This window comes from Caretta caretta, chromosome 15 (genome assembly GCF_965140235.1).
Source record: "Caretta caretta isolate rCarCar2 chromosome 15, rCarCar1.hap1, whole genome shotgun sequence".
Lineage (NCBI taxonomy): Eukaryota > Metazoa > Chordata > Testudines > Cheloniidae > Caretta > Caretta caretta.
Window position 1 is genome coordinate 13,216,493 of NC_134220.1, and position 26,127 is coordinate 13,242,619.

Consider the following 26,127-nt stretch of genomic DNA (forward strand, 5'->3'; position numbering starts at 1 on the left):
CTGAGGCTCTGGATAGAAGCAGCTTTGGGACAAGGAACAACAGAGACTCCTCAATTGTATGTTAAAAAGAACATGAAGAAGATCTGAAGACTTCAGTTCTTCCAGCCCCAGTGCCACAGCAGCAAGCAGAACAGTACTGAAAATGACTCTTGTTGCTCTCCCCACTGATAAGGGGGAAGCAGCCACTGAATCCTCCTTGTCAGCCCTGTTTTTCTAGTGACACTTTTTCTGCCATAGAAAGGCATATGAGGGCCGTAACCAGAGGATATGTCTACACTGCAATAAAAGACCCACAGACATGGCTGCAGCTGGCCCAGATCAGCTGACTTGGGCTCATGGGGCTCGGGCTGTGGGGCTGTACAATTGCAGTGTAGACTGCCCGAGCCTGGGCACTGATAATTTGGGAAGGGGGAGCGTCGCAGAGCCCAAACTCCAGCATGAACCCAAACATCTACACTGCAATTTTTCGCTCCACAGCCCAAGCCCCATGAGCCCAAGTCACTGACTGGGCTCTGAGAGCCTGAGATATGCCATCACTGCACAAGATGGGAGAAGAAAGAGAAAAGAGGGTCCAGTGGTGAGCTGGACCTCAGTCAACAACTGTACAGCAATAGCTACACTGGGGATTTCAGACAAGTGCACCACCAGACTGTCCAATGTATCAGGACTTACTGCATACACCAATAAAAGGCATTGCACTATCTCCCTCGTCTGCTTCATCTGGACGCACCGTATTGGTATTTCTGGCAACACATATTTTCTGCAAACGCCCATTCCTTTAATCTCCTCCCAGCTGATTGATGGGGAGGTGGAGTCATTAATTACCAATTACTAGTTAACAGCTAGTGCGCTCTCAGCCATTCTAGGAGATAGAGAGGATTTAAAAAGGGAAGAAAAGTGAACTTGTTATAATTGCTAGAAAGTGTGGCTAATAGCAGCAAAACCCATGAAATTCACCACCGCCAAGGTGGAATTTAACACATTACCCTCTGTCTGTCTGTCCCCAGTGTGCCTCAGGCTGTTCACTGAGAAATCAGATGTGAAGGGCTGGCCTCTAACAATTCATGGGCAAATTGGATGGGTGGGAGGGATGAGGGGGAAGGAGAGGGATGGCTGGGGGTGGGGAAGTGAAAGGTGAAAGTCAGTGATGTGTACAGCTCTGTGCCCAGCACATTTACAGCAGTAGGTAAAGATCATATTGTACCTGACTCTAAACAGGAGCTGCCCCCAGCATCCTGAAGGGAATGAGGAGGGGAAGGCATATGGCATATGCCACTGGATATGGGATGAAGGGGAGGAGCAAACCCAGTATTTATTTTTGTCTCTCCAATGAGCTCTCAGTGCTTTTAACAAAACCACCTTTTTCTGGCCAATTTCATAGCATGTGAAGAGTTTTCAATGACAATTTCAACCCTCTCTCTGCCTTTTAGTAGCTAACACATAGCAGGACTTTGTGCTGAATTGGCCCACATGCATACATGTCACATTCACGACTTCTTTTGAACCACTCACATGCGGTATTGTCACAGTAAAGATCAGTATGTCAGCAACTCTGTAGCCTCAGTTGTTGGGGTTGGATCCTATAAGATGCTGAATGGGCTGCACCCCCACTTCTCAGCTGCAGCTCCTAGATCGCAAACACCTACCCAACATCTTCTGTGCCAGTAGGCTTGCCAGGTTCCAAGTTACTGTCAGGAATGTTGAGATGCAATAGACGTTCAGATGAGGAGTAATGATCCTTTTGGGTAGAGGTGGCCTTGAAAGTCACATGTGTTAAACCTTGTCACTGCCATCTCCAGTTCTGCTTGGTAGCCAGAGGTTCCTTAGATATAGGCCCCGGTGTATGCCACAGTTTCATGGCTGTGGAACTGGCTGCAGAGTTATGTGCCGGAACATGAGCCTTCATTTTTGTATTAAAAAAAAGACTGTTTCTAGCCCTCATGGTTGTTAAGAGAATGTTAAAAACATGAACTGTGTGTAACTGAAGCAGCGTGGTCTTCCTGAGTCTGCAAGCAGCCTGAAACAATGGCTCAGAGCAGTATGAACTGCCATACATTAATCTCAGTGGGTGTTACTTCTGAAACCTAAGAATAGCAAAGTTGGCATTTTAACTATTAATCATTTTAGCAGGGACTAATGTGCTTATCCCAAACTGCCTCCTATGCTTCCCCAAATGCCAAAAGACCCAGCTGCCTACACCTCTCTTGGCCACCTTTGATATTAGTATTCGCGCTGCATGCATGTATCTCTGGAAGAATGAAAATGTGGGGAGGGCCTAGAATTAATGGAATTTAATACAAAATAAACAGCCCGTGCTACTATCCTGACTATTCATTAAAATCCTCCATTACATTTTTTCTAATGAATCAGACACACAATTTCCAGATTGCTATGGAATCCAGAGACACTGACATAAAATTTAGATCCAGCTTGCTGGTGGATACCCAGGGCCCTGATTATGCACACACAGACCCACCAGCAAGGAGAAGCATGCCCGCAAAGACAGAGCACACTGAATCCATTTGCCCCTAGAGGAGGTGGCAGGATTACTCCCTTTTAGGTCTGGAGCAGCAAACAATGGCACTAATGAACACTTCAGTATCTAAGCTAACTAACTAACAGTGTCCTGGCTAGACACTGACTTCAAACATCTCAGAAGGGACCGAGAAAAAAGAAAATGCAAAAATCGCTCTCTAAGCAGAGCAGACGCTTCAGCAAGAAATACATTTAGTGGACTGAGCAGAGAACTGGGAGTGAGGACTGAGAGATTCTATTCCTGATGTTCCCACTGACTCAATCTCACCTTGGGCAAGTTACTTAGGCTCTCTCTAGGGCTTGGTTTCCTCAAACATGAGGACGTGAAGCTAAAATCAACGGATGTCAGTAAAGTGTTTTGAGATCCCCACATGAAGTGCTAGAAAAGTGTAAAGTATTGTTATTATTCAGAAAGACTCCCCAGTGAGCAGAACTTTCCACATGTTGGTTCAAAAAAATCCAATTTCCTCTCATGCTGTAGCATAAGGAAGGGCTTCTTGACAGCTGCTTACTACAGCTCAGGTGATGCAAACTTTTCGTTTGATGATGAGTATTTGCATTTTTTTAAGTGGACAATTTTGGTTGCTATTTCCCGGGAAATCAGCTGTCATACTTAGGTTTGTTGCTTGTTAAACATTCTGTTCAGATGTTCATAGCCCAGACCCATGAGAGAGGCTCAGCAGCAGGCCGGGGTTTGTGGGTCTGCTAAGCCACAAATTGCATTGGTCCCCAAACCATCGAGTGTTCGCAAAAAGCAAAATCACTTTTGGGAAAACAAAACTAGCTGAAAGGGTTAAACACGCTGGTTGGAGATAGCCTGTTGGTAACAGCTCCATGAACTGTGAGGCAGTGTGCTGTGTCCTGGTCACCCCCCTGTTCCCACTCCAGAGGAGGCTGTATTTAAAAGGTGCTGTGTGTAGTTTGGGGTGGACTTTGGGACCGTGGGGTGAAAAGGGCTCATGCAAATGTAGTATAGTATATTACAGTATTAACTTAGGCTTTGCCTCTTCACAGGTTTGTGGATTGAGCTATCTGGCCAAAGAGTTATGCTTGTGAATTGGAGAAATGAAGCTGCTCTTCCCTTCTTTCCCCTACTCATATCCCCCCTCCCATCCCCTCTATAATATGCACTCACTTCTTCCAACTAGCTAGTTAGCATTGAGACAAGAAGGGAAACACTTAACGGCCACTTAACAGGGCAGGCTGAGTTTGTGCTCAAAGGCTACAGTCCAGAGTCAAATGCAAAATTTTGGGGCCTTAGGCTCTTTCAAGTTTTCACAGACTCCTGATGTTAGCTGCACTGTTTTCCTGTCAGCCTATTGTGTTTCCCAGACACTGCTCAGCACTCCGTCCCATTCAAATCCACAAAAACACCTTTTTGAAAGGACTTTACAGCTTGGATGGGACATGACAGCAAAAACAGCTTCACAACACAGCACCAGAGTAACCACAAAGCACAACACAGCAGAGTGCTGCTTTTCTTGCACACTGCATGGGAAAGCACCAGCATATTAGCGCACCTGGGCATTGTACAAGGAAAAGCCAACAACAAAGGAAGAATCCAATCACCTCCAAACCCAGTACACATTCATTTCATAGGGAGAAGGCTGTAGGTTAAAATACACACAAGGAAAAGAGAAGAAACATGGAGAGTATATACAACATGTAACTCAAACACTGAATACGAGGTTGAACTAAACCAGGACCCAGATCAAAACAAGCCCTGGGTATGGTTTTGCTGAATAAAAACCCAAACTGACATGGTTTTGCAAAACAAAAGCAGTTTTTAGGTTTTCACCATCTATTCTAAAAAAAAAAAAAGAAGGGCCAAACCCAGAACGACATACCCTAATCTTTTGGATTTTGGGGGGTTCAGATAAAGTAGGATCCTGATTTTATTTTTGTAAATAAATACGCTGTATTAGATCTATCTTACAAACAAGTACAGAATGAGCCAGAACTTGAACATTTAATCAGCTTACAAATTCATTAGTTTAGCTTCTGACATCAGAGGTGTACATTCACATTATACAATTGTTTCTGTATAAGACTCTACTATATCCCATCAAGGTTACACTCTCATAACATTACATTAATAAACAAAATAAAGGAGTCGATGGGACAACTCACATGCACAGCGCTAATGCATATGCTTAAGATTTTGCAGGCATGGAGCGAAAGTTTGCTGGAAGGACTAGGAAGTGCTGTCTACAACATAATTTTATGGACTTACCCCACAATAGCATCATTTTTGGATAAAGACAATCAAGATACCTGGGAAGATTATTAATAAAGCAGACATAAAATTTCAACCAGAAAATAGAATACTTGCGACAGATAACTGAAATACACAATTAAAAAGTAAAAAAAATACAACTGATTAGAAAGTTATGTCTAGCTGGGAAATACTTCATGGAAATTGGTCTTGCCACCCTCTAACACAAACTGGTTATAGTGTGTGTGGCATATGCAAGAAATGGAAGAACTCACACATAATTTTCCCAAATACGAAAAAGAAATTTATGTCCATCTTCCCTCCTTGATTACTTTAATGATCCTACTCATCACCCAAAAAGCAATGGATAACTGACATTTGTAGGGCATTGGTGTAATTTCTTAATCTCCAATAATGTGCTGTCTCGCAGCAAAAGGGAATAATACGAGAATGAAGTCATACACAATGGATTTCGATAGAGGGTACCTGTGATATTATCTCTGTCACTCAGGCTATTTCTACACTTAAAACGCTACAGCGCTGCACTTGCATGGCTATAGCCTTTAGTGCAAACACTCACTACAGTGACAGGAGGAATTCTCCCATCGCTGTAGCTAATCCACCTCCCCAAGAGGCTCTAGCTAGTTTGACAGAAGAATTTTTCCATCAACCTAGCACTGTCTACACTGGGAGTGGGTAGATTTTTCACACTGCTGAGAGACGTAACTATGCCAATGTAAATTTTCAGTGTAGACAAGCCCTCAGGAATTAAATAAAAGTGGCTGCTGTTCTAAGTTTATTGTTATGATGGAATTCTTTTCCCAATATATTTTTTTATTATAAAAAAGAGGGTTCCATTTTTCCTCTTTGTGTATTTATATATGTAATTTATATTTTCTCAGTTAAAAAAAAAGAACAAGGCCTGACTGCATCTACCAAGCTATACAGCCATAGGATACATACACTGTATAAGAAAGGAAGCCATAATTAGATACCCAGAGAGAATACAGGCATTCTACAGGAGGAAAGAGTGAACCCAGGGAGACGGAGGATGTATACAGAATCCACAGAAGAATCCGACCTGAGGGACTGAGTTACAGGACATATATCTGTATCTTTCAGAAGAAGAAACTGAATGCAGAAGTAGACTACAAGGTGCATCCTAGATGACTGGTTCTGAAACTAGGAACAAAAGTTATGATGGGATACATATATTCTATAGGGAAGCTGAAGCCAGTAAAAAAGAGACATAAGATAAGTTCATTGTAGAAAGGAAGCACACTTCAATCAGAGTGGTCTCGCATACATAGTGAAAGAAAAAACCCATTCAGTTGGCTGGAGAGATTCTGAGCTGTATTTTCTCTCACACCAGTTGATCAGCCCCTGGTAGCAAAAATGATGTCTCCATCGGCAACAGAAATTCAGACAGGAATCCCTATGTGTTACCAGGAATGGAAAGTAGAGCCTGTCAGATTTCATGGATTCCTGAGGTCTGGCTGTGGGATCATACAGCCCATGAATTCCTATGCATTTGCATAGCCTTAAATGACTGCTGCTCTGTCTCTTTCATGAAGCAATTTGTTTGTATAGGTTCCCCCCCACCCCATCTTTAGTTAGTAAAGATCCTCATCCTTGTGATCACAGGCCTGGGTGCAAACTCCAGGCAGGAATTGCAGACCTAAGGCTCCCTCCCCCCACTCCAGTATATTGTGAAATGTTTATGACCAGGATCTTATGGCTCTGGAGGTGCTGAATAGCCTGTTTTCTCCAAGTCTCAACTCCTGATGGGCAGCTAGAGACCAACTTTTAGCCGGTTTGGTCCCTAGTTGTGCATTTTATTACCCAGTTTGTCTCTTCAGCTCACATTTGTAAACTCCCGAGTAAATTTCTCCCTGGTTAACACTCTGGAGCTCAAAGAACTTTTCATGTTTTTATTACATCCTTAGTGATTAAAGGGAAATTTAAACCTCAAAATGTCCCCTGCTGTGATTATAAAAGCACAGCATCATTTTGGGTAGACGTGTTTTGAAACAATAAATTAAAAATTAGCCCTCCTAAAGTGGACAAATGTTTTTAAGTTAAGTGCAGGACGTTATTAACAATAAATAAGTTGCAATTCCTTCATAGATCACTGGGTGGCATGTGAGCGAGTTGTATGGGCCGTTAAAAGAGGTAAATTCTAATTGGACTGAGGGCAGTAGGGGTGTGAAATGGATGTATTACACTAAAAATATTAGACTTTATCCAACTTTGTGTGCTTCTGGTAATAATATACCGTATTCCAATCTCACATTTACGTAAGGAATCACTAGCACAAAAGTGCAGACTACCCGTGTGTCTGTGATGAGAAAATGTATTTAACTGACCAGCACTTTAAAAGCTGCAATATTTTCTGCAATACGAACATAGATTTAAAATACAAAACAAATGTCTATAAAGTGCAATCAATGAAAACACTCAAATTCTGTGCTAAAATTCCAAATGGGAAGGTAGGAGAGGACTGAAATTGGAACTGGGTGTGGGGAGTTCCTGCTAGGAATGGCTTGTGTGCAGCTGTATAATTATCATTATTGGAGGGAAGTGGTTTGTTGTGGTAAATTATATGAAAAATCATAGCCTGGGCATAGTAAGAGCCAGCGTAAGTGAGCGCGGGGCAAGCTTTGGGTGTGCAAAGAAAAACTGCTTGCTTTATCCACCCATACCACTAAGCTTTGTGTAGAGAGCTGCTCCGTGGCTCAGTCTCAGTGGAGAGACCAGTATCCTTGCAGTGTGGCTACAGACTCATCGGTGAGGGGGTCACAGCCTGTCTCCTCAGCACTTCCTTGCTTTACCATTTCAGTACCTCTAACATTTTTCCCTCTAGAATGAAGGAGAAAAACAAATTCACCATCACACAGCATACAAAAATCGATTCAGATGCTCATATCCAGGTATTCAGACAAATACATTGTACCTGCACCACTGTGAACACACATACTCGCACCCTACACTGCAGCTCCCCCATATGTAAGGATGCCATTTGTACTTCTGCACACGCATTTAGACATACTAGCAACAAGCATGGACTCATACATAGACACAGCAACATGATTATTACTAAACACACAGACGTATTTCTTTTTATTATGCAGACATACACATGTACACACCCTCAAATACCACAATGCTCATATTCAGACAGATGTGTGAACAGAAGAATGCTGCTTGTTGATGTCTATGATTCTAGAGCTTACTCCAGTGTATTTCTCCAGTGCACGTGCACAGCTGAAGACAGTGAATGAGCTAGCAGGTTAAAGCTTCCCTTTCAAATTACTTCTCGTTTATTCTCCATCCACACTTAAGGCCCTGACTATAATGAAGCTGAAACTGAGTTTAAAAAATCATGTTCAAATTTGGTTGTTTGTCATTATTTATTTAGTGTGTCTGGTTGGTAAGCATGATGCTTTACATTTGTGCCCATGCACAATCTCTAGACAGATGAATACCAGAGATGGCAACAGCAGAGGCATAGGGAGGAAGAGAAGAATAACAAAAAACGGGAAAGAGAAGAGCTTGTGGGATAGTATTGTTGGATCATTATTACATCAGAACTGGTCTTTAACATGCTTTGTCTGGCTAGTGTGGATGGTTACAACCATATTTATAATTATGCTCAAGCTTGGACCTTTACAGGTTTTAATCATGGTTCTAACAATTTAAGCCCTATCCACACTGGCTGGTAAAACCATGCCAGGACTGGGTTTAAGGGGAACTCTTTAAACATGTTTCCCATATTCTCTTTAAAGACCAGTTTAGATAAGGCCTTTGTGGGCTAGTCTCTGTGACTCTGAATAAGATGTATCCCACCTGGATTTAGAATAACCAAGAGATGAACCAAAGCAGTCTCGGATATAGCAAAGTTGAGAGCGCACTAGCCTTTTGGGAGGAATCGCCACTATTTTGCTACTACTGGTGGACTACTACTGCCCTAGTGGTAGCAATGGCAGGAGCACGAGCAGAGAAAAGGCACCCGTTTTTTTTATCGTGGTGTTCTCTAGACCTGCTTTAAGCAGGTCTGGCTGACTGACATGGTACTTAAAATGCTGGTGGCTTGTGTGTTTTGTCTATACCACTTCTACCACCATCTCTACCACTAATGGAGCTGCAGCTGGGGGAGTGAAATGGTGGGATACTTCCCCCATAAGTGTAATACAGACAAGGCCTAAGTGGTGTGGCATAAACAGGAACTGTTGAAGGAGGTTTCTTACCGGTTCTTCTTATAGCTGAGTCCATTCTCTCGGAACCCCTTCGCAAATGGATTGTTATCAATCTTCAGCTGGGTAACCTGTGATGGGGAGATACCAGAGGGAGAGAAGGAAATAGAAAGGAGAGAGAGATGGGAAGGTGGAGACACAAAGAGAAAGGAAGGGAGGAAGAAAAATGCAGAAAAAAGGAAATAGAGGGAGAGGAAGAGAGAAAAGACAGAGGAAAGCATGAGAAAGAGGAAGGAGGGGTAATGAGAGAAAAAGAGAAGTGGAGAGGAATAGAAAAAGGGGGAAGAATGAGGGAGGGGAGAGAGTGAAAAAGGCCATGTTAGTTATGTGGATATTCCCCAGTCTATTGGTGAAATGGCTTCAGAGTGAGACCATTCAAAAATGGCGGTTATTTAAGGAGCAAATAGGACAGGAAGGAAACCAGAAAGAGGAAAACAACAGAAACCTGGAAGACGAAGCTGGTGAAATCAGGGAACAATGAATGCTCCCCTCAAAGGCAATAGCCCACATGATCCTATTTCCCAAGCCCTTCACTTAAAACCAACAGGCTGGTTTCTGAGAGAATGAAAATTTTCCATATGACCATTAGAAACTTCACTGGTTTTCTTATTTTTGCAACTACAGGTTAACCAGGAAAAAGCAATCTCTCTTGTTATGGCACAATTATGTTCATGTCACATGCAAAGTTTGTGGGATATATTGTATTCTTTTTACATTTAGAGTGAATTTGGTGAAGAATATACAGTACATGCTAGAGTCAGCTATGGTGCTGTACAAGCTTGCCAATATAGCTCTGCCAATACACCCCAGTCCTGATGTTATTGCACCCTTGGCTATTCCTATACTGGGTCTTTCTTCAGCAAAAACCATGGAAAATCATGGAGTATTTTTTGTGATGTGGGCAAATGTCATTAGCTACATTACCAAACTCACACTTTTAAATTTGTGCTCAGAGCTAGGATTTGAACCGAGGTCTCCAGGGTGTTAACTAATAAGCTACCTTTGTGTATTTTTAATAGCTTTAGCACCAGAGTACCTGAACCTTTCATAGATTCATAGATAATTAGGTCAGAAGGGACCATTATGATCATCTAGTCTGACCTCCTGCACAACGCAGGCCACAGAATTTCACCCACCACTCCTGCGAAAAACCTCTCACCTATGTCTGAGCTACTGAAGTCCTCAAATTGTGGTTTAAAGACTTCAAGGAGCAGAGAATCCTCCAGTATGTGACCCATGCCCCATGCAACAGAGGAAGGCGAAAAACCTCCAGGGCCTGTTCCAATCTGCCCTGGAGGAAAATTCCTTCCCGACCCCAAATATGGCAATCAGCTAAACCCTGAGCATATGGGTAAGATTCACCAGCCAGATACTACAGAAAATTCTTTCCTGGGTAACTCAGATCCCACCCCATCTAATATCCCATCACAGGCCATTGGGCCTATTTACCATGAATATTTAATTACCAAAACCATGTTATCCCATCATACCATCTCCTCCATAAACTTATCGAGTTTAATCTTAAAGCCACCATACCCTTAATTTCCACCTCTTAGTGCTAATACTCATTTTGCTTGAAGGAAGCTTTATTTACCCCTGAATTGCCCCAGGTTCACAGAAAGTCACAGAGAAGATGGAAGGAGTCAGAGAAAAGCTACCTTGGAATTCTGATAGGCTGTCACAGCCATAAAAGTTGTTTCTGGGAACACAAAGGTGGCCACAGCATTCCAGGGCAGGGTGAGTGTATGTGCGCTGGTCAGCACCACATGGAATCGTGGTTGGTATTTGTGCATTGAATGCAATATAATCTAAAACCAAAGAGAGAACAAGAAGTCAGGAGGATTTGATAACAATGTTGAACTCTGTATGGCATCACTGTGATGAACTCAATGTTCCTGGAAGAGTCACCTGGAAAGGCTTCAGATGCAGTAGCATGTTGCACACCACCACTTTTAAATAACTGCTCATGTGTAAGTGGAATACAGATGACATTTGCTCTAAAGGGAGTGGAAGTGAATGCCACGCCACACCACACTTAGCCTAGAAGGTTTGACTTAAATAAACAAAAGTCTAGAATACATTTGAAACTTAGCTCTATCCATGGGCCTGATCTTACATTTGTTGGTTCTTTCCAACCTCTCTCTTCCCCCTCCGCTCCCAATCTCTTTGAATTGGGACCTCCTACTCCTGACCCACTTGCCCTTCCCACTCACCATAGGTGATTAGGGGTGGAACTTGTCTACTTGTGCTGTTCCATCTCTCTGGAACTTCCCGCAGAGCTATACACTGAAGTGAAAACTTTCCTTTTCACTTTAGTGTAGAACTGTCTCCACAGCTGTGGAGATGGTAATAAGAAAAATGCTACTGTATAGAAAGATAGTTCATATGGTATGGGATTGCAATGGGGGAAGAGGATCTACAACAAATGAGATGTTTTTAGTCCAACAACGGAAACAGTAAAGGCCAATGTACCGCAGGGTGCATATTGGAAAGTAACACATGGCAGAACAGGGAGGTAGCAAAGCCCTCCTCTATGACTTGGGTGTGAACACACCTCTAGGAACAGGTTCAGGTCCAGTTCTGAGCACTTCACTATCGGAAATTTATTGCCAAACTGGAGGGAGGCTGGAAGGGCCATTTTATTAGAAGAGATTAAAATAGTTAATAGCTTGGTTAAGTGATGGTTATGGGGTGAGATAAGAAAGAGACATGACAGTGTACATATAAACACCAAGGAGGGAGAGGAATAATTTAGGATGCTACAAAGGGGGGGCAGGTAACTAACAGCATAAGTAGGGATGAAAATGAGACAGAGAAAATTTAAGATGATCATCAGGAAAAAACGTCCAGGTGTTAGGTGTGCAACACACTCCCAAAAGAAGGGGTGGAAGCCTCATTGCGTGGAACTTTTAAAAGTAGCCTGAAGAAAGCAGCAATAGTAGGACTGTAGGGAACAAACCTGCCCTGGCAGGGAGATGGGTGAGGTATTCTAATAGGCCCTTTCATCAGGTATAATTCTGATTAATATTAATATCAGTTTTGGGCACATGAAAGAATTATTATTCTCCTTGTTGTGTATGAACAGCATGTCATAGCATTAGATGACTTCATAGTGCAGTGCTCCCTATAAACCAATGGTTTGTAGCATCACACATTTATTCTATGTACAAATGAAATGGTCAGGCCTCTCCTTACATGTTCACACTGCTCCAGAGTATTGTTGGTGATCTTGAGTCTCTGGAAGGAGACTGGTTCTTTCATCCAGTGACTGCCAGGAGCTGGAGAATCTGGATGGAGGTAGAAGTGACTGGGGAAATGGGGATCAGCTTTTCCAACTGGCTCCCAGTGGCCACAGTGCCATTTATACCGAGCGTTGTCCAAAGGTACAATATCCACCAGCATCAGGTAGAGAGAGTGAGGGTTCAGGCCGGTAACAATCACTTTGCAAGATGGGAACATACGTCTGCACAGAGGGAGAAGGAAGAGAGCAGAAAAAGATTTCATTGTACGCTTGATGTTTGCCCTCATCTGACGCACCAGCTCTTGTTTAGGGCCCTCACTTGAAGGAACTACAGTTCCTTGGGCGCTCAAGGTCCTGACTTTCTTGCACTGATAAATACAGGGGGCCAAATTCTCCCTTCAGTTACACCTATGCAACCCCCGTGAAGCTGTTTACCACCTCTGTTGAGGGCCAGTGATAACAGAGGGCAGAATTTGTCCCGCTGTGTGTAATGAAAATCGAAAACCCAGATCAGACAATATGCAACAGTCCATATCAGGATCTGGAGAGCTCACATAGGGCATATAGCTGTAAAACTATTTAAAAGGGGGAGTACTTGCCACTCCTTTGAAAAAACACAGTGAGGTTGCTACCAAAGGCCCAGCATAATATCCATGCTTCTGCAGTGCATCCCAACTACTGTCTTGGTCACTATCCCTGATGACGGGGGTATTACTGCTCTTATTGGATCACACAACATGGGGCTTTTCCTTTAGTTCACCTTGTAGAGCTGTTGCCCAGGAATCATCTGACCCTCAAGTGAATGTTTTGGTCAGGGTGGTGTGCACCTTGCACACTCAGAGCACACTTTGTAGTGTTATGCTGGATATGCGAACTCATCACATTCATCTGGCGACCCTGGTCACTAGTGGGCAGACACAGCACTTGGCTGGCTTGACCCAGAGAACAGGTGAGAGACAGAAAGGTAAAGTAGTAGCTTCAGCGTTGGACAGCAGATGGCACCGAAGGTGGGATGTACCTAGGGTGGGTGAGTGAGGGTGGAAAGTAACATGCCACAGACATTTTTGGTGATACAGGTTTGCTCTCACCTGCCAGATTTGGTGATGATCATTTCAGTGCCAAGTGTGTAGAACTCCTCCCACAGTGCTTTGTTCTCCAGAGAGAGATGGACCCTGCCATAGGAACCATTTATGGAGGATGGAGGGAAGCAGCCCTCATTATGGAAGGAAGGGAGTTGTGAGCTATGAAGGGGCATCATCTGGAATTGAGGGAAGAAGCCTCGGCATCTGCTGCATGGGGGGACAGCGTCACAGTCTCACAGGAGAAGGGGAGAAAAGCAAACACATTAATGTACATTCTAGAGAGCAGCCCACACAGCCGGAACAAAAGCAGTCCTGCTGCAAATGGAACATGTAAGAGGAAGGGGAGGATCCCTACCAGGAGAGCTGTGGCCCTTTACAGCTACGCCAGGGAGAACATCCTGCAGGCATGGTCACCTCCACCTCTATGCTTCTTGGCTGCAAGCACAGTGGGTCTCCTTGTAGGCACCGAGAGGCTTAGAACACCAACCCCAAATACTCTATTCCCAAGCGATCTGGTGAGCGGTACTGGCCACCAGTGTGACCAACACAACAAGTTCAGGCTACCACCTTACTGGACTGCTACAAGCCATGATTCCTTCACATTGAGGGCAAATGAGTTTGCCCACTGAGTCTGTGACACAACTTCTGAGAAGCAACTAGTGTCAATGCTAGGAAAGACATGGCAGCACCATGTTAAGCTGGCCATACACATCAACTGGCCCTGCGCTGAGCAAGGCCACATTCCCCACCAACCATCATCTGCCCCACTTCCATTGACAGCGGTTTTGTCTCTCTCCTGGGTTCATTCACTCAAAACTATCTTTGCTGTGCTTCAAAGCAGCCCAGGATTTTCAACACAGCCCCAACGATACCCTGAGAATTCTGGGGACAGAGGGAAGGTAACATGGGAAAACTGAATGAAACAGAGAAATACATGCTCATTATTCAACCACTCAAACAGCCCCATTCAACCCGCTCTAGGGCCAGCATTTTTGTCTTAGAAGCCACACTACAAAGGGCATCCTAGTGCCAGGCTGAGTGGATAGAACCAGGAAGGTCACCCCAAAGTCTGCAGCGAGGCCTTTTGCTTGGTCTCTAGGAGAGGAACATGACAGAAATCTACTCAGACACAGCCTGGGTTGACAAAATCATGAGCATATTCAAGCACAAACTTGCAAGACTATTTTAGAGGAGGCAGAATGCTCACAGGTTAGGATCCAGGATTTCCCGAGACATCTCTTACCTGGCATCAGCATTGGTGCCCTCTGTTGGTGGCCCAAGCTGCAGCTTTCACCATGCTGGTGCCTGTCTTGGCACTGGTGCCTTGAGCCACCGATATACAGGTCCCTCGAGGCATGAAGCATCGTGTAAGAACCTGGAGAGAGGCAGAAGGGCTTGGACTCCAGTGTTTGCCAAGAGAGGCAGGGAACAGCTTATAGCTTGTGCAGGCAAACTTTCAAATTCGCCACAGGAACAGAAGGGGTAAAAGAGGGAGAAGTGAATGAAAGAGATGGGAAAGAGAAATAAGGGAAAGAGTCAATGAAAGGAGGCAATGGAGACAAAATGATAAAGATCCCAAGGATGTATACGGGCAATGCAGGCTTCTCTCTGCCTTTAGTATCCTCTCCCTGAATTCAGGGGTCTTGTCATTGGGGCTTTTGTATCCAGCACAGGAATGGCAGTAAGAAAATCCTATACTTCCACACCTCATAATTCACAAAACCCCAACTGTTTGCCCCCAAGGGAGGAATGATGCTGTCTGAATGTCGCTAGCTTCATACTGCACTCCCTCCACCAGCCCTGCGATTGGGTGAAAGCTGACCGGTGGGTGCCACATTATTGAGCAGGCTGGCACCCAGAGAGGTTTCAGTTCTCCCAAGGTGGCTCTGGAGGGCTGTGGAGGTATTAAAGCTGGCAGCCATCCTATTAAGGCTGACAAAAGATTGATCCAGGGATGAATGAAGCTATTTTATTGTCATTCCAAAGTGTGATGTTTACAGGCTGCTCTTCTCACAGCTTTCAGAGAGCTTCTGATGGCTCTCCAGGGAGGAGGGGGCTTCAGTTTATGCCAACAACATCCTCTCAGTGCCTTTAACTCCAGCACAGCATCCAAGACTCACTTCCTCACCTTCCAAGTCTCAACAAATTCCTGCTAAGATCAGGCCCCTGGTTCCAGAAATCAAAATCCTCTTTCCTGTCCCTAGGAGCAACTGCAGCTGAGAAACAGGGGACACCCTGTAACGGTATGTCTACACTACAAAATCAGGTCGAATTTATAGAAGTCGTTTTTTTAGAAATTGGTTTTATATATTCGAGTGTGTGTCCCCCCACAGAAAATGCTCTGAGTGCATTAACTCGGCGGAGTGCTTCCACAGTACTGACGCTAGCGTCGACTTCCGGAGCGTTGCACTGTGGGTAGCTATCCCACAGTTCCCGCAGTCTCCGCTGCCCACTGAAATTCTGGGTTGAGATCCCAATGCCTTGATGGGGCAAAAAACATTGTCGCGGGTGGTTCTGGATACATGTCGTCAGGCCCTCCCTCCTTCCCTCCCTCTGTGAAAGCAATCGTTTCACGCCTTCTTTCCTGAGTTACCTGTGCAGACGCCATACCACGGCAAGCATGGAGCCCGCTCAGCTCACTGTCACTGTACGTCTCCTGGGTGCTGGCAGACGCGGTACTGCATTGCTACACAGCAGCAGCAACCCATTGCCTTGTGGCAGCAGATGGTGCAATAGGACTGGTAGCCGTCATCGTCATATCCGAGGTGCTCCTGGCCGCCTCGGAAAAGTCGGTCAGGAGTGCCTGGGCAGACATGAGCGCAGGGACTAAATTAGGAGTGACTCGACCAGGTCATTGTCTTTAGTCCTGCAGGCAGTCCTATTATACCATCTTCTGGTGAGCAGGCAGGAGATGAGGATGGCTAGCAGTACTATTGCACCGTCTTCTGCCAAGCAGCCAGGAGATGTGGATGGCTTGCAGTCCTACTGCACTGTCTGCTGCCAGCTAAAGATGTAAAAGATAGATGGAGTGGATCAAAACAAGATATAGACCAGATTTGTTTTGTATTCATTTGCTCCCCCCTCCCTCCGTGAAATCAGTGGCCGACAATCGTTTTGGTGAGGTCTGTCGGGGCACCTTGAAAACTTTAATGGAGATTCAGTCCTGCCTGAAATACCAGAGGGAGGGATACCTTAGTGGGTTGAGCACTGCCCTGCTAAACCCAGGGTTTTGAGTTCAATCCTTGAGGGGGCCATTCTGTGTGACAGTTGTTTTTGTTTCTCCTTGATGTAAAGCCACCCCCTTGGTTGATTTTAATTCCCTGTAAACCAACCCTATAAGCCATGTCGTCAGTTGCCCCCTCCCCGTCAGAGCAACAGCAGACAATCGTTCCACGCCTTTTTTCCGTGCAGACGCCATACCACGGCAAGCATGGAGCCCGCTCAGATCACTTTGTCAATTAGGAGCATATTAAACACCACACCCATTATCCAGCAGTATATGCAGCACCAGAATCTGGCAAAGCGAAACCGGGTGACTAGGCGATGTCAGCGCGGTGACGAGAGTGATGAGGACATGGACACAGACTTCTCTCAAAGCACGGGCCCTGGCAATGTGGGCATCATGGTGCTAATGGGGCAGGTTCATGCTGTGGAACGCTGATTCTGGGCCCGGGAAACAAGCACAGACTGGTGGGACCGCATAGTGTTGCAGGTCTGGGACGATTTCCAATGGCTGCGAAACTTTTGCATGCGTAAGGGCACTTTCATGGAACTTTGTGACTTGCTTTCCCCTACCCTGAAGCGCCAGAATACCAAGACGAGAGCAGCCCTCACAGTTGAGAACCGAGTGGCAATAGCCCTGTGGAAGCTTGCAATGCCAGACAGCTACCTGTCAGTCGGGAATCAATTTGGAGAGGGCAAATCTACTGTGGGGGCTGCTGTGATGCAAGTAGCCCACACAATCAAAGATCTGCTGATATCAAGGACAGTGACCCTGGGAAATGTGCAGGTCATAGTGGATGGCTTTGCTGCAATGGGATTCCCTAACTGTGGTGGGGCCATAGACAGAACCCATATCCCTATCTTGGCATCGGAGCACCAAGCCGCCGAGTACATAAGCCGCAAGGGGTACTTTTCAATAGTGCTGCAAGCACTGGTGGATCACAAGGGACGTTTCACCAACATCAACGTGGGATGGCCGGGAAAGGTACATGACGTTCGCATCTTCAGGAACTTTGGTCTGTTTCAACAGCTGCAGCAAGGGACTTTCTTCCCAGACCAGAAAATAACCATTGGGGATGTTGAAATGCCTATATTTCTCCTTGGGGACCCAGCCTACCCCTTCATGCCATGGCTCATGAAGCCATACACGGGCAGCCTGGACAGTAGTCAGGAGCTGTTCAACTACAGGCTGAGCAAGTGCAGAATGGTGGTAGAATGTGCATTTGGACGTTTAAAGGCGCGCTGGCGCGTTTACTGACTCGGTTAGACCTCAGTGAAACCAATATTCTCACTGTTATTACTGCTTGCTGTGTGCTCCACAATATCTGTGAGAGTAAAGGAGAGACGTTTATGGTGGGGTGGGAGGTTGAGGCAAATCGCCGGGCTGCTGGTTACGCGCAGCCAGACACCAGGGCGGTTAGAAGAGCACAGGAGGGCGTGCTTAATGACCCCCCCCCCCGCCCCTTGGTTCACCCTACTTCCCTGTAAGCTAACCACACTCCCCTCCTCCCTTCGATCACCGCTTGCAGAGGCAATAAAGTCATTGTTGCTTCACATTCATGCCTTCTTTATTCATTCATCACACAAATAGGGGGATAACTGCCAAGGCAGCCCGGGAGGGGTGGTGGAGGAGAGAAGCACTGGGAGGGGTGGTGGAGGAGGGAAGGACAAGGCCACACAGCACTTTAAAAGTTTAAAACTTTAAAACTTATTGAATGCCAGCCTTCTGTTTCTTGGGAAATCTTCTGGGGTGGAGTGGCTGTGTGGCCGGAGGCCCCCCAACCGCGTTCTTGGGCATCTGGGTGAGGAGGCTATGGAACTTGGGGAGGAGGGTGGTTGGTTACACAGGGGCTGTAGCGGCGGTCTGTGCTCCAGCTGCTTTTCCTGCAGCTCAGTCATATGCTGGAGCATATTAGTTTGATCCTCCAGCAGCCTCAGCATTGAATCCTGCCTCCTCTCATCATGCTGCTGCCACCTTTCAGCTTCAGCCCTCTCTTCAGCCTGCCACCTCTCCTCCCGGTCATTTTGTGCTTTCCTGCACTCTGACATTGTCTGCCTCCACGCATTCATCTGTGCTCTGTCAGTGTGGGAGGTCAGCATGAGCTCAGAGAACATTTCATCGCGAGTGCGTTTTTTTCGCCTTCTAATCTTCACTAGCCTCTGGGAAGGAGAAGATCCTGTGATCCTTGAAACACATGCAGCTGGTGGAGAAAAAAAAAAGGGACAGTGGTATTTAAAAAGACACATTTTCTAGAACAATGGGTACACTCTTTCATGGTAAACCTTGCTGTTAACATTACATACATAGCACATGTGCTTTCGTTCCAAGGTCGCATTTTGCCTCCCCCCAGTGTGTGGCTAGCCCCTTCCCCTGTGGCTAACAGCGGGAAACATTTCTGTTCAGCCACCGGCAAACAGCCCAGCAGGAACGGGCACCTCCAAATGTCCCCGTAAGAAAAGCAACCTATGTCAACCAGGTGACCATGAATGATATCACTCTCCTGAGAATAACACAGAGAGATAAAGAATGGATGTTGTTTGAACGCCAGCAAACATACACTGCAATGCTTTGTTGTACAATGATTCCCGAGTACGTGCTTCTGGCCTGGAGTGGTAAAGTGTCCTACCATGGTGGATGTAATAAGGCTGTCCTGCCCAGAAATCTTTTGCAAAGGCTTTGGGAGTACATCCAGAAGAGCCGTGAATGCCAGGGCAAATTAATCATTAAACATGCTTGCTTTTAAACCATGTATAGTATTTTAAGAGGTACACTCACCAGAGATCCCTTCTCCGCCTGGCGGGTCTGGGAGGCAGCCTTGGGTGGGTTCGGGGGGTACTGGCTCCAGGTTCAGGGTGAGAAACAGTTCTTGGCTGTCGGGAAAACCGGTTTCTCCGCTTGCCTCATCATCATCTTCCTCGTCCCCAAAACCTGCTTCCGTGTTGCTTCCATCTCCATTGAAGGAGTCAAACAACACGGCTGGGGTAGTGGTGGCTGAACCCCCTAAAATGGCATGCAGCTCATCATAGAAGCGGCATGTTTGGGGCTCTGACCCGGAGCGGCCGTTCGCCTCTCTGGTTTTCTGGTAGGCTTGCCTCAGCTCCTTCAGTTTCACGCGGCACTGCTTCAGGTCCCTGTTATGGCCTCTGTCCTTCATGCCCTGGGAGATTTTGACAAATGTTTTGGCATTTCAAAAACTGGAACTGAGTTCTGATAGCACGGATTACTCTCCCCATATAGTGATCAGATCCCGTACCTCCCGTTCGGTCCATGCTGGAGCTCTTTTGCAATTCTGGGACTCCATCATGATCACCTCTGCTGATGAGCTCTGCACTCACCTGCAGCTTGCCACGCTGGCCAAACAGGAAATTGAAATTCAAAAGTTCATGGGCCTTTTCCTGTCTACCTGGCCAGTGCATCTGAGTTGAGAGTGCTGTCCAGAGTGATCACAATGGAGCACTCTGGGATAGCTCCCGGAGGCCCATATCGTCTAATTGCGTCCACAGTACCCCAAATTCAACCTGGCAAGGCCGATTTCAGCGCTAATCCCCTTGTCGGGGGTGGAGTAAGGAAATCAATTTTAAGAGCCCTTTAAGTCGAAAAAAAGGGCTTCGTCATGTGGACAGGTGCAGGGTTAAATCGATTTAATGCTGCTAAATTCGACCTCAACTCCTAGTGTAGACCAGGGCTAAGATTTCTTCTACCCTGGCCTACCTCCTGGGAATTCAAATACCAAGGCTGCCCAGGTCCAGATTAAGGCTTCCCACACAGGTAGAGGCACCTGTGACATAGGCACTGATCCACTGAGAGCAGGAATGGGATTCAATAGCTTTTCATCCAAAGGACTCTTCATAGGCGACACAGCCAATTTATGAAGCAAAGCGCTTGGTAACATGTAGCTGGAGAAGAAAAAGCAGCAGACCGTGGAGGCCACTAGGAGATGGTTTTAAAAGTGATTTTTGCACTGAAAGCTTTCCGAGACGTTTATCATCTGTGGCCCCACAACCATACAGGTCTGATTCCTGCTCCTACTGAAGTGGTATCAGGACTGGGCTGACGGAGCTGGGCAGCAGATGTTACATCAAGACTGAGGCCACCACAAGACTCCGAAGGAGAGAAGTGGGGGAGGAGAGGCTAGGAGGGCTCTATAGTCCCCCCCTCGAGTAACCCACAAACTGGTGCCTTTGGACTCTCTAGACACTTGCGCCCACAGAGGTCATCACCTACCTCCTGGTTCTACTTCCTGGCTCCAGTCATCTGAGTTGGGTCAAGTTACATGAAGTTAACACACTTATCACACAACAGGATCAGTATCCATTGTTATGGAGTGTGCCAGCCACTCAAACACTGGGAAAGTGGAGTGTAGGTTATGTACAGCTACACACTCCAATGAAAGGGAGGCTGTGTCCACACTGCAGTGTGTAGCTATGAGGCGGTGTAAGGCTCTGTCATGGGGAGGCAGGGAGAAGGGCTCGGCTGTGGGGAGCTGTGCCAGAGCCTTTTCCGCTGCAGCACTGGACAGCTCTGGCAGGGGGAGCTGCCGGAGTCCTTCCCCACTACCTCCCCCTTGCCAGAGTCTATCACTAAGGTAAGGAAAGGCTATGACAGCAGGACACTACACTGCTAAAAATAGCGAAGACATGGGAGGCACTGCTCGGCCATCTTGAGAGCTGTGTAGGATATATACCTTAGGGCAGAGGTGGGCAAACTACGGCCTGCAGGACCGTCTGGGGAGGTTCGCCTCCGGCCCCTCCCCTGCTGTTCCCTCTCCCCTGCAGCAACGCCGCCATGCAGGCAGCGGGGCAGCAAGCTCCTGCTGCTCAGAGCGGCATGGTAAGGGGGTGGTGGCGGTGCGCAAATGTGGTGGTGGTGGGGTTAGGTAGCAGGTCCTGGGGGCCAGCCAGGGGACAGGGGGTGGTTAGGGGCGGGAAGTTCCGGGGGGCAGATAGGGGACAGGGAGAGGTTGGATGGGGTGGAGGTTTTGGGGCGGTCAGGGGTCAGGGAACAGGGGGGCTGGAGAGGGCGTGGGAGTCCTCGGGTCAGGCAGCGGTTTGGGGTGGGGGTCCCAGGAGGAGGCGGTCAGGGGACAGGAATTGGGAGGAGGTGAATAGGGTACAGCCTTCCCTACCCGGCCCTCCATACAGTTTCGCACCCCGATGTGGCCCTCGGGCCAAAAAGTTTGCCCACCCCTGCCTTAGGGCTCATGTCTCTACTCTAGTCGCCTAAGCAGTGCATCACCCTCTACACTGCTATTTGTACCCATGCTAGCTGGGCATGAAGTGTCTGTACTCTACATGCCGCCACAAATGTAGCTCTACCTTGAGAAAGCCATTTGGGTTCATGTTTTACAAAAGCAGTACTGCCAACCCAAGTTTCAGTATTGTGAATCAGCACCCCGCCCCCCAATCACAAGAGCAACTTAAAAATCAAATAATCCATTTTCAAGTTCTTTTTTTTGCTTTCAGGTTTTAACCTTTAGGTTTCCATTTTTTTAAGCCTTTCTCCACATTCATGAGGGCTAGAAACTTTCATTAAAAGAACAGTAAACTCAGAGTCCTATGTACTCACACGGCTCCAAGAGTTAGAGCTTTATATTGCAATGACTTGTGATAAAGGAAGCAGGAGTTGGCAGCACTGTTATCAGTTTTTTAAACACCGATTTGCTGATTTTTAGCAATTTTTTCCTTGTACATTTATAAGTAAACTCTATTATTTTAATATACTGTATTTATTTTAATGGAAGAAAATCATCAGGCAATAACAGTCAAACCAGAACCATTTGTCTAACATGTTCCTCTCCCTGTGAGCTTTGTGGAGTTAGACCACATTTGTATATGTTTTTCACAAAACAGAACCCCAGTCGATGAGGCTTGCAATACAAATCCTCCCCACCATTTGCTCTCTCTGTCTATAATAGAGGTGCCCTAACACTCGAAATGTTTTTCTGAGACCCTCACGCAAACTTTGGAGTGTAGATAAAATGGGATCCAGGTCTGAGAAAAACTTTTATTATGGTTTTGCTCTTACTGACTATCTGGAGCTTCCCAAGGGAGGGAATATCCAACCACATCATGGTCATCATCACACCTTCCTTCCATGACACCAGGGGTTACAAGCAGCTACTTTAAATGATTCATTATGTCTCTCTTATGAGAGAGATGATGAGACCAAAGTGGGAGTTCAATGTCAGTAACGGTCCGTAACTGCTTAAAAATTGCCTGACCATCTTGGTCTCATTATTTGTCTGCCAGCTATAGGGAACTGAAGTTGACGCTGAAACTCGTATTTGAGTAACGTTATCACATAACTCTGTACCAAATAGAATTAGCACCAGACAATCAACTGACATTTGATCAAGAAAAGTTTTGAAATGCAAGTGGAGTGAAAACACTGAAGGAGGTGACCATTTTAAAGCAAACTCCAACCAGTCCAAAGAACACTCCGTTGTGTGCCGGACGATTCCACCCCACCTTTATTAGAAGACCCACATCTGCCACACAACTGATTTTTGTCAGTCTAACAGGTTTCATTGTAGAACTTCTGCCAGTCAGAAACCAGCTTTAACCCCCTCACCTCCCAACAAGCTTGTGCTCTTATGGATAAGCTCGCTCATATCTGGCTGAAGGACACAATAGGTCTCTTCTGAATCAATCAAATTCGGCAGAACTTCAATAATGGCAGAGAGGATAAATCTGTCTCACTGTACAATGCTGCATCAGACAGAGTTATTAAATCAAGGTCAGTATTTTGGGTGCAAGGGAAAAAATCCTTATAACAGAGTAATATTACAGCATCAATGTCTCCTGCTTTGGAAATGTGTTGCTTTGTTGTTCATGTAGCAGCAGGAGACCATTCTACCAGAACAATGTGCTAATGCCATTGACATTTCTTAAACTCCGCCATCTGGTTTTGGACAACTGTCTTCAGGCAAGGCTGTTTCAAGTAAAAAAGAAAAACAGGACATAATGGATGTTAGCAGGACCTCAGGAGAGATTACGAGATACAGAGAACTTTAGCTGGGGAAACAGAAAAAATCCCAGTGAATTTATAATGAGAGAAAAGTGAAGAGCGTTTGTGTTTCTGTACTGAATCATTCCAGGATCTCAGCAATTAAACCTAGAGGTTCTCCAAAAAATTAGCTGTGGAGTATCCCCTTAAGAACAGATGCTAAATTAGCCGATAACCCCCTTGTGAATCTTCACCAGAACCTTGCTCAAGATCATCGATCCTGATGAAACCCAAATGGATTTCTGTACTCTGGCTGTTCAGTTGAGTCACTGGTATAAATTAATCTCAATAATTACATCATCCATCCATGAAAAACAGAGAAGAAAATAACAAATTGGATCAAATATTAAAAAGCAAAATTACAATCTGTTCCAAATGCATAAAAAAAGAGTCCTAGCTTCAGTTGATGGATGACAAATTATTCTTGTCAAAACATTTTTCTATACACATCTATGACATCCTGGATCCAAGATCTCAAAGCACTTTACAAATATTAATTATTCCTCACCACAGCTTGGTGAGATAAGCGTGTATCATTATCCCCATTTTACAGATGGGGAAATAGAGGCATAAGCTTAAAGGCCGCACAGTGAGCCAGTGGCAGAGCTGCGACCAAAACTCAGGTCTCCTGACTTCCAGTTCTATGCTTCAGCCATTAAGTCAATGCTCTTTAAATGAGAAGGAAAATGATTACAAAGATCCAACTTTACAGAGTAACCCAGCATCAACTTGTGTCCAGTCTAATGGAGTAAGATACCTCCACTTCCACTGCTGCTGCTTTGAAAGCCACCAGGAATTTATCACCATAAAAGTTTCAGCCTTTGCAGATGGGGAGGAAGGCTGTTAAACAACTAGATGTGACCGACAAAGTCCAGATGCCATTTACCTAGGTATCACTCAGAGACAATACTGCTAAATGGAATTTCATTTCATGCTTTCCACCTTGGGGTTTACCCCAGTGTTCCTGCTGTTGCCCCAGGGATCTCTTCATCGCCACCATATTTCTGGCCAAGGAGAACAGAACGTAAATGGCTTTGTAGTCCCAGAAAACTGTTCCTAAGTTTGCTAGAGTTGCCATAACTGAGTGGTCTCTCTGCCAGGTGTGGTGATCACTGCCTTGGTAGTTCTTCCAGCTCCTGCTGACATTAGAAGCTGGACAAGGGGTCAGGTAAATAAAAAAAAAACTTATTCTCCACTGGGGGTTAAATTATGGGGAAAAAATTGCAGGGATGCTCTTCCAATCTCCACCCACCCAAAAATGAGCTGCCTCTCCCAGTACATTGACATGTTGTTCCAAATAGGATGATGCATGTTCTGTTGGGCTTGACATCTTTTCACTGGGGTCTGCATACACTCATGGGTTCTGCTGAATCCCTGGGGCTTAGCTCAGCCTCAGAGACAGTGCTGGGCTCCTTGAGCCTTGCTTTCCCATGGTGAAACGCAGATTTCTTTGTTTGGCTCTAGTAGGCTCTTTTTTGACTGAGGGGAAAAATAAATGGTGTTGTCTCCTAAATGCTATCAATTGTGGCACCAGAAAGAGATGTCCATGACAGTAGCTTGTGCAGATCTTTATAATATGATCACCCCGCTCCTTTCTTACATGCTTTGGTTGACAGTGAAATAGTTAATATTATTGATATTCGAATTATCACTTGGCTTCTGAGTTATGACCTCACAGAGATGATTGGGGACAGTTCACATCTCTCTCCCAGAGCTACTGTTTCAGGATCTATGAAAATTCAGGCATACACTAATGCATCAGTTACTCTTGTCATGTTTTGAAGGTTTTCTTCAAAACACCAAGAGACAGAAACTAACTACAAGAAAAACTTAGAGAGAGTCAGGATCACAAGATGGCAACTCAAGAAAAATATCACCTACACTTGTACCTCAACCTCAGGTTCTCCTGTATGGTAGCTCAGAATATTAACTGGCCATAGGGCTGACCCAGAATGTCCATTTTATGCCATCTCAAAGCCTTTATTGCATTTAAGCTGCCCTTGATTACAGACAGACATTATTCTTATTTCTCTCACGAGCAGCTAGTAAATTGTCCCACAGCTCAATATGCACTTTTCATTGTCTCCCACCTTACAACAGAAATCAGAGATGGAAAAGCCTTATTAGCTCATCCAATCCATCATTTATGAACCAATGCAGGATTACATCCTCTATTACATTATATTCTCCAGTACCTTTTCCAGTCAAGCAGCAAGGCTTTCATTAGTATCCTTGAGAGATTATTCCACCATGATCTCAATGTTGGGCAATTTTTCCTCATATTCACATTCAGCCTTAAGTTCTCTTTACTTGTCAGGTATTTTCTGGATAAGGTTACCCAATATTTATTTGCAGAATTCTATATTAAAGTGGGTGGGAGCTAACGTACACCCTGAATTAGAAGGTGCCCTTTGTTTGCATACCATCCCACATGTCTAACGCAAAAAGCCAGAAACTTTCCCCATGCACACCTTTGTGTGGCTTTACAGATAAATAAAGGAGGTGGTGAGTAAAAATGTATCAAAAGAAATTTGACCCAACAAAGTGGATGACAGTAACTTAAGGAAAGGGGG

At 45.5% G+C, this 26,127-nt stretch overlaps 1 protein-coding gene across 1 annotated transcript; it reads right to left on the bottom strand.

The window, feature by feature from the left end:
- Positions 1–4,422: 4,422 nt before the first annotated feature.
- Positions 4,423–15,562, bottom strand: LOC125623121 (T-box transcription factor TBX6). The gene is made up of 6 exons (XM_048821975.2): positions 14,570–15,562; positions 13,333–13,558; positions 12,199–12,466; positions 10,662–10,811; positions 8,998–9,074; positions 4,423–7,609 (listed from the first exon to the last, which is right to left on the bottom strand). The coding sequence occupies exons 1-6, from the start codon at positions 14,688–14,690 to the stop codon at positions 7,492–7,494; spliced, it is 960 nt and encodes a 319-aa protein (XP_048677932.1). The 5' UTR covers positions 14,691–15,562; the 3' UTR covers positions 4,423–7,491.
- Between the last annotated feature and the right edge of the window lie 10,565 nt (positions 15,563–26,127).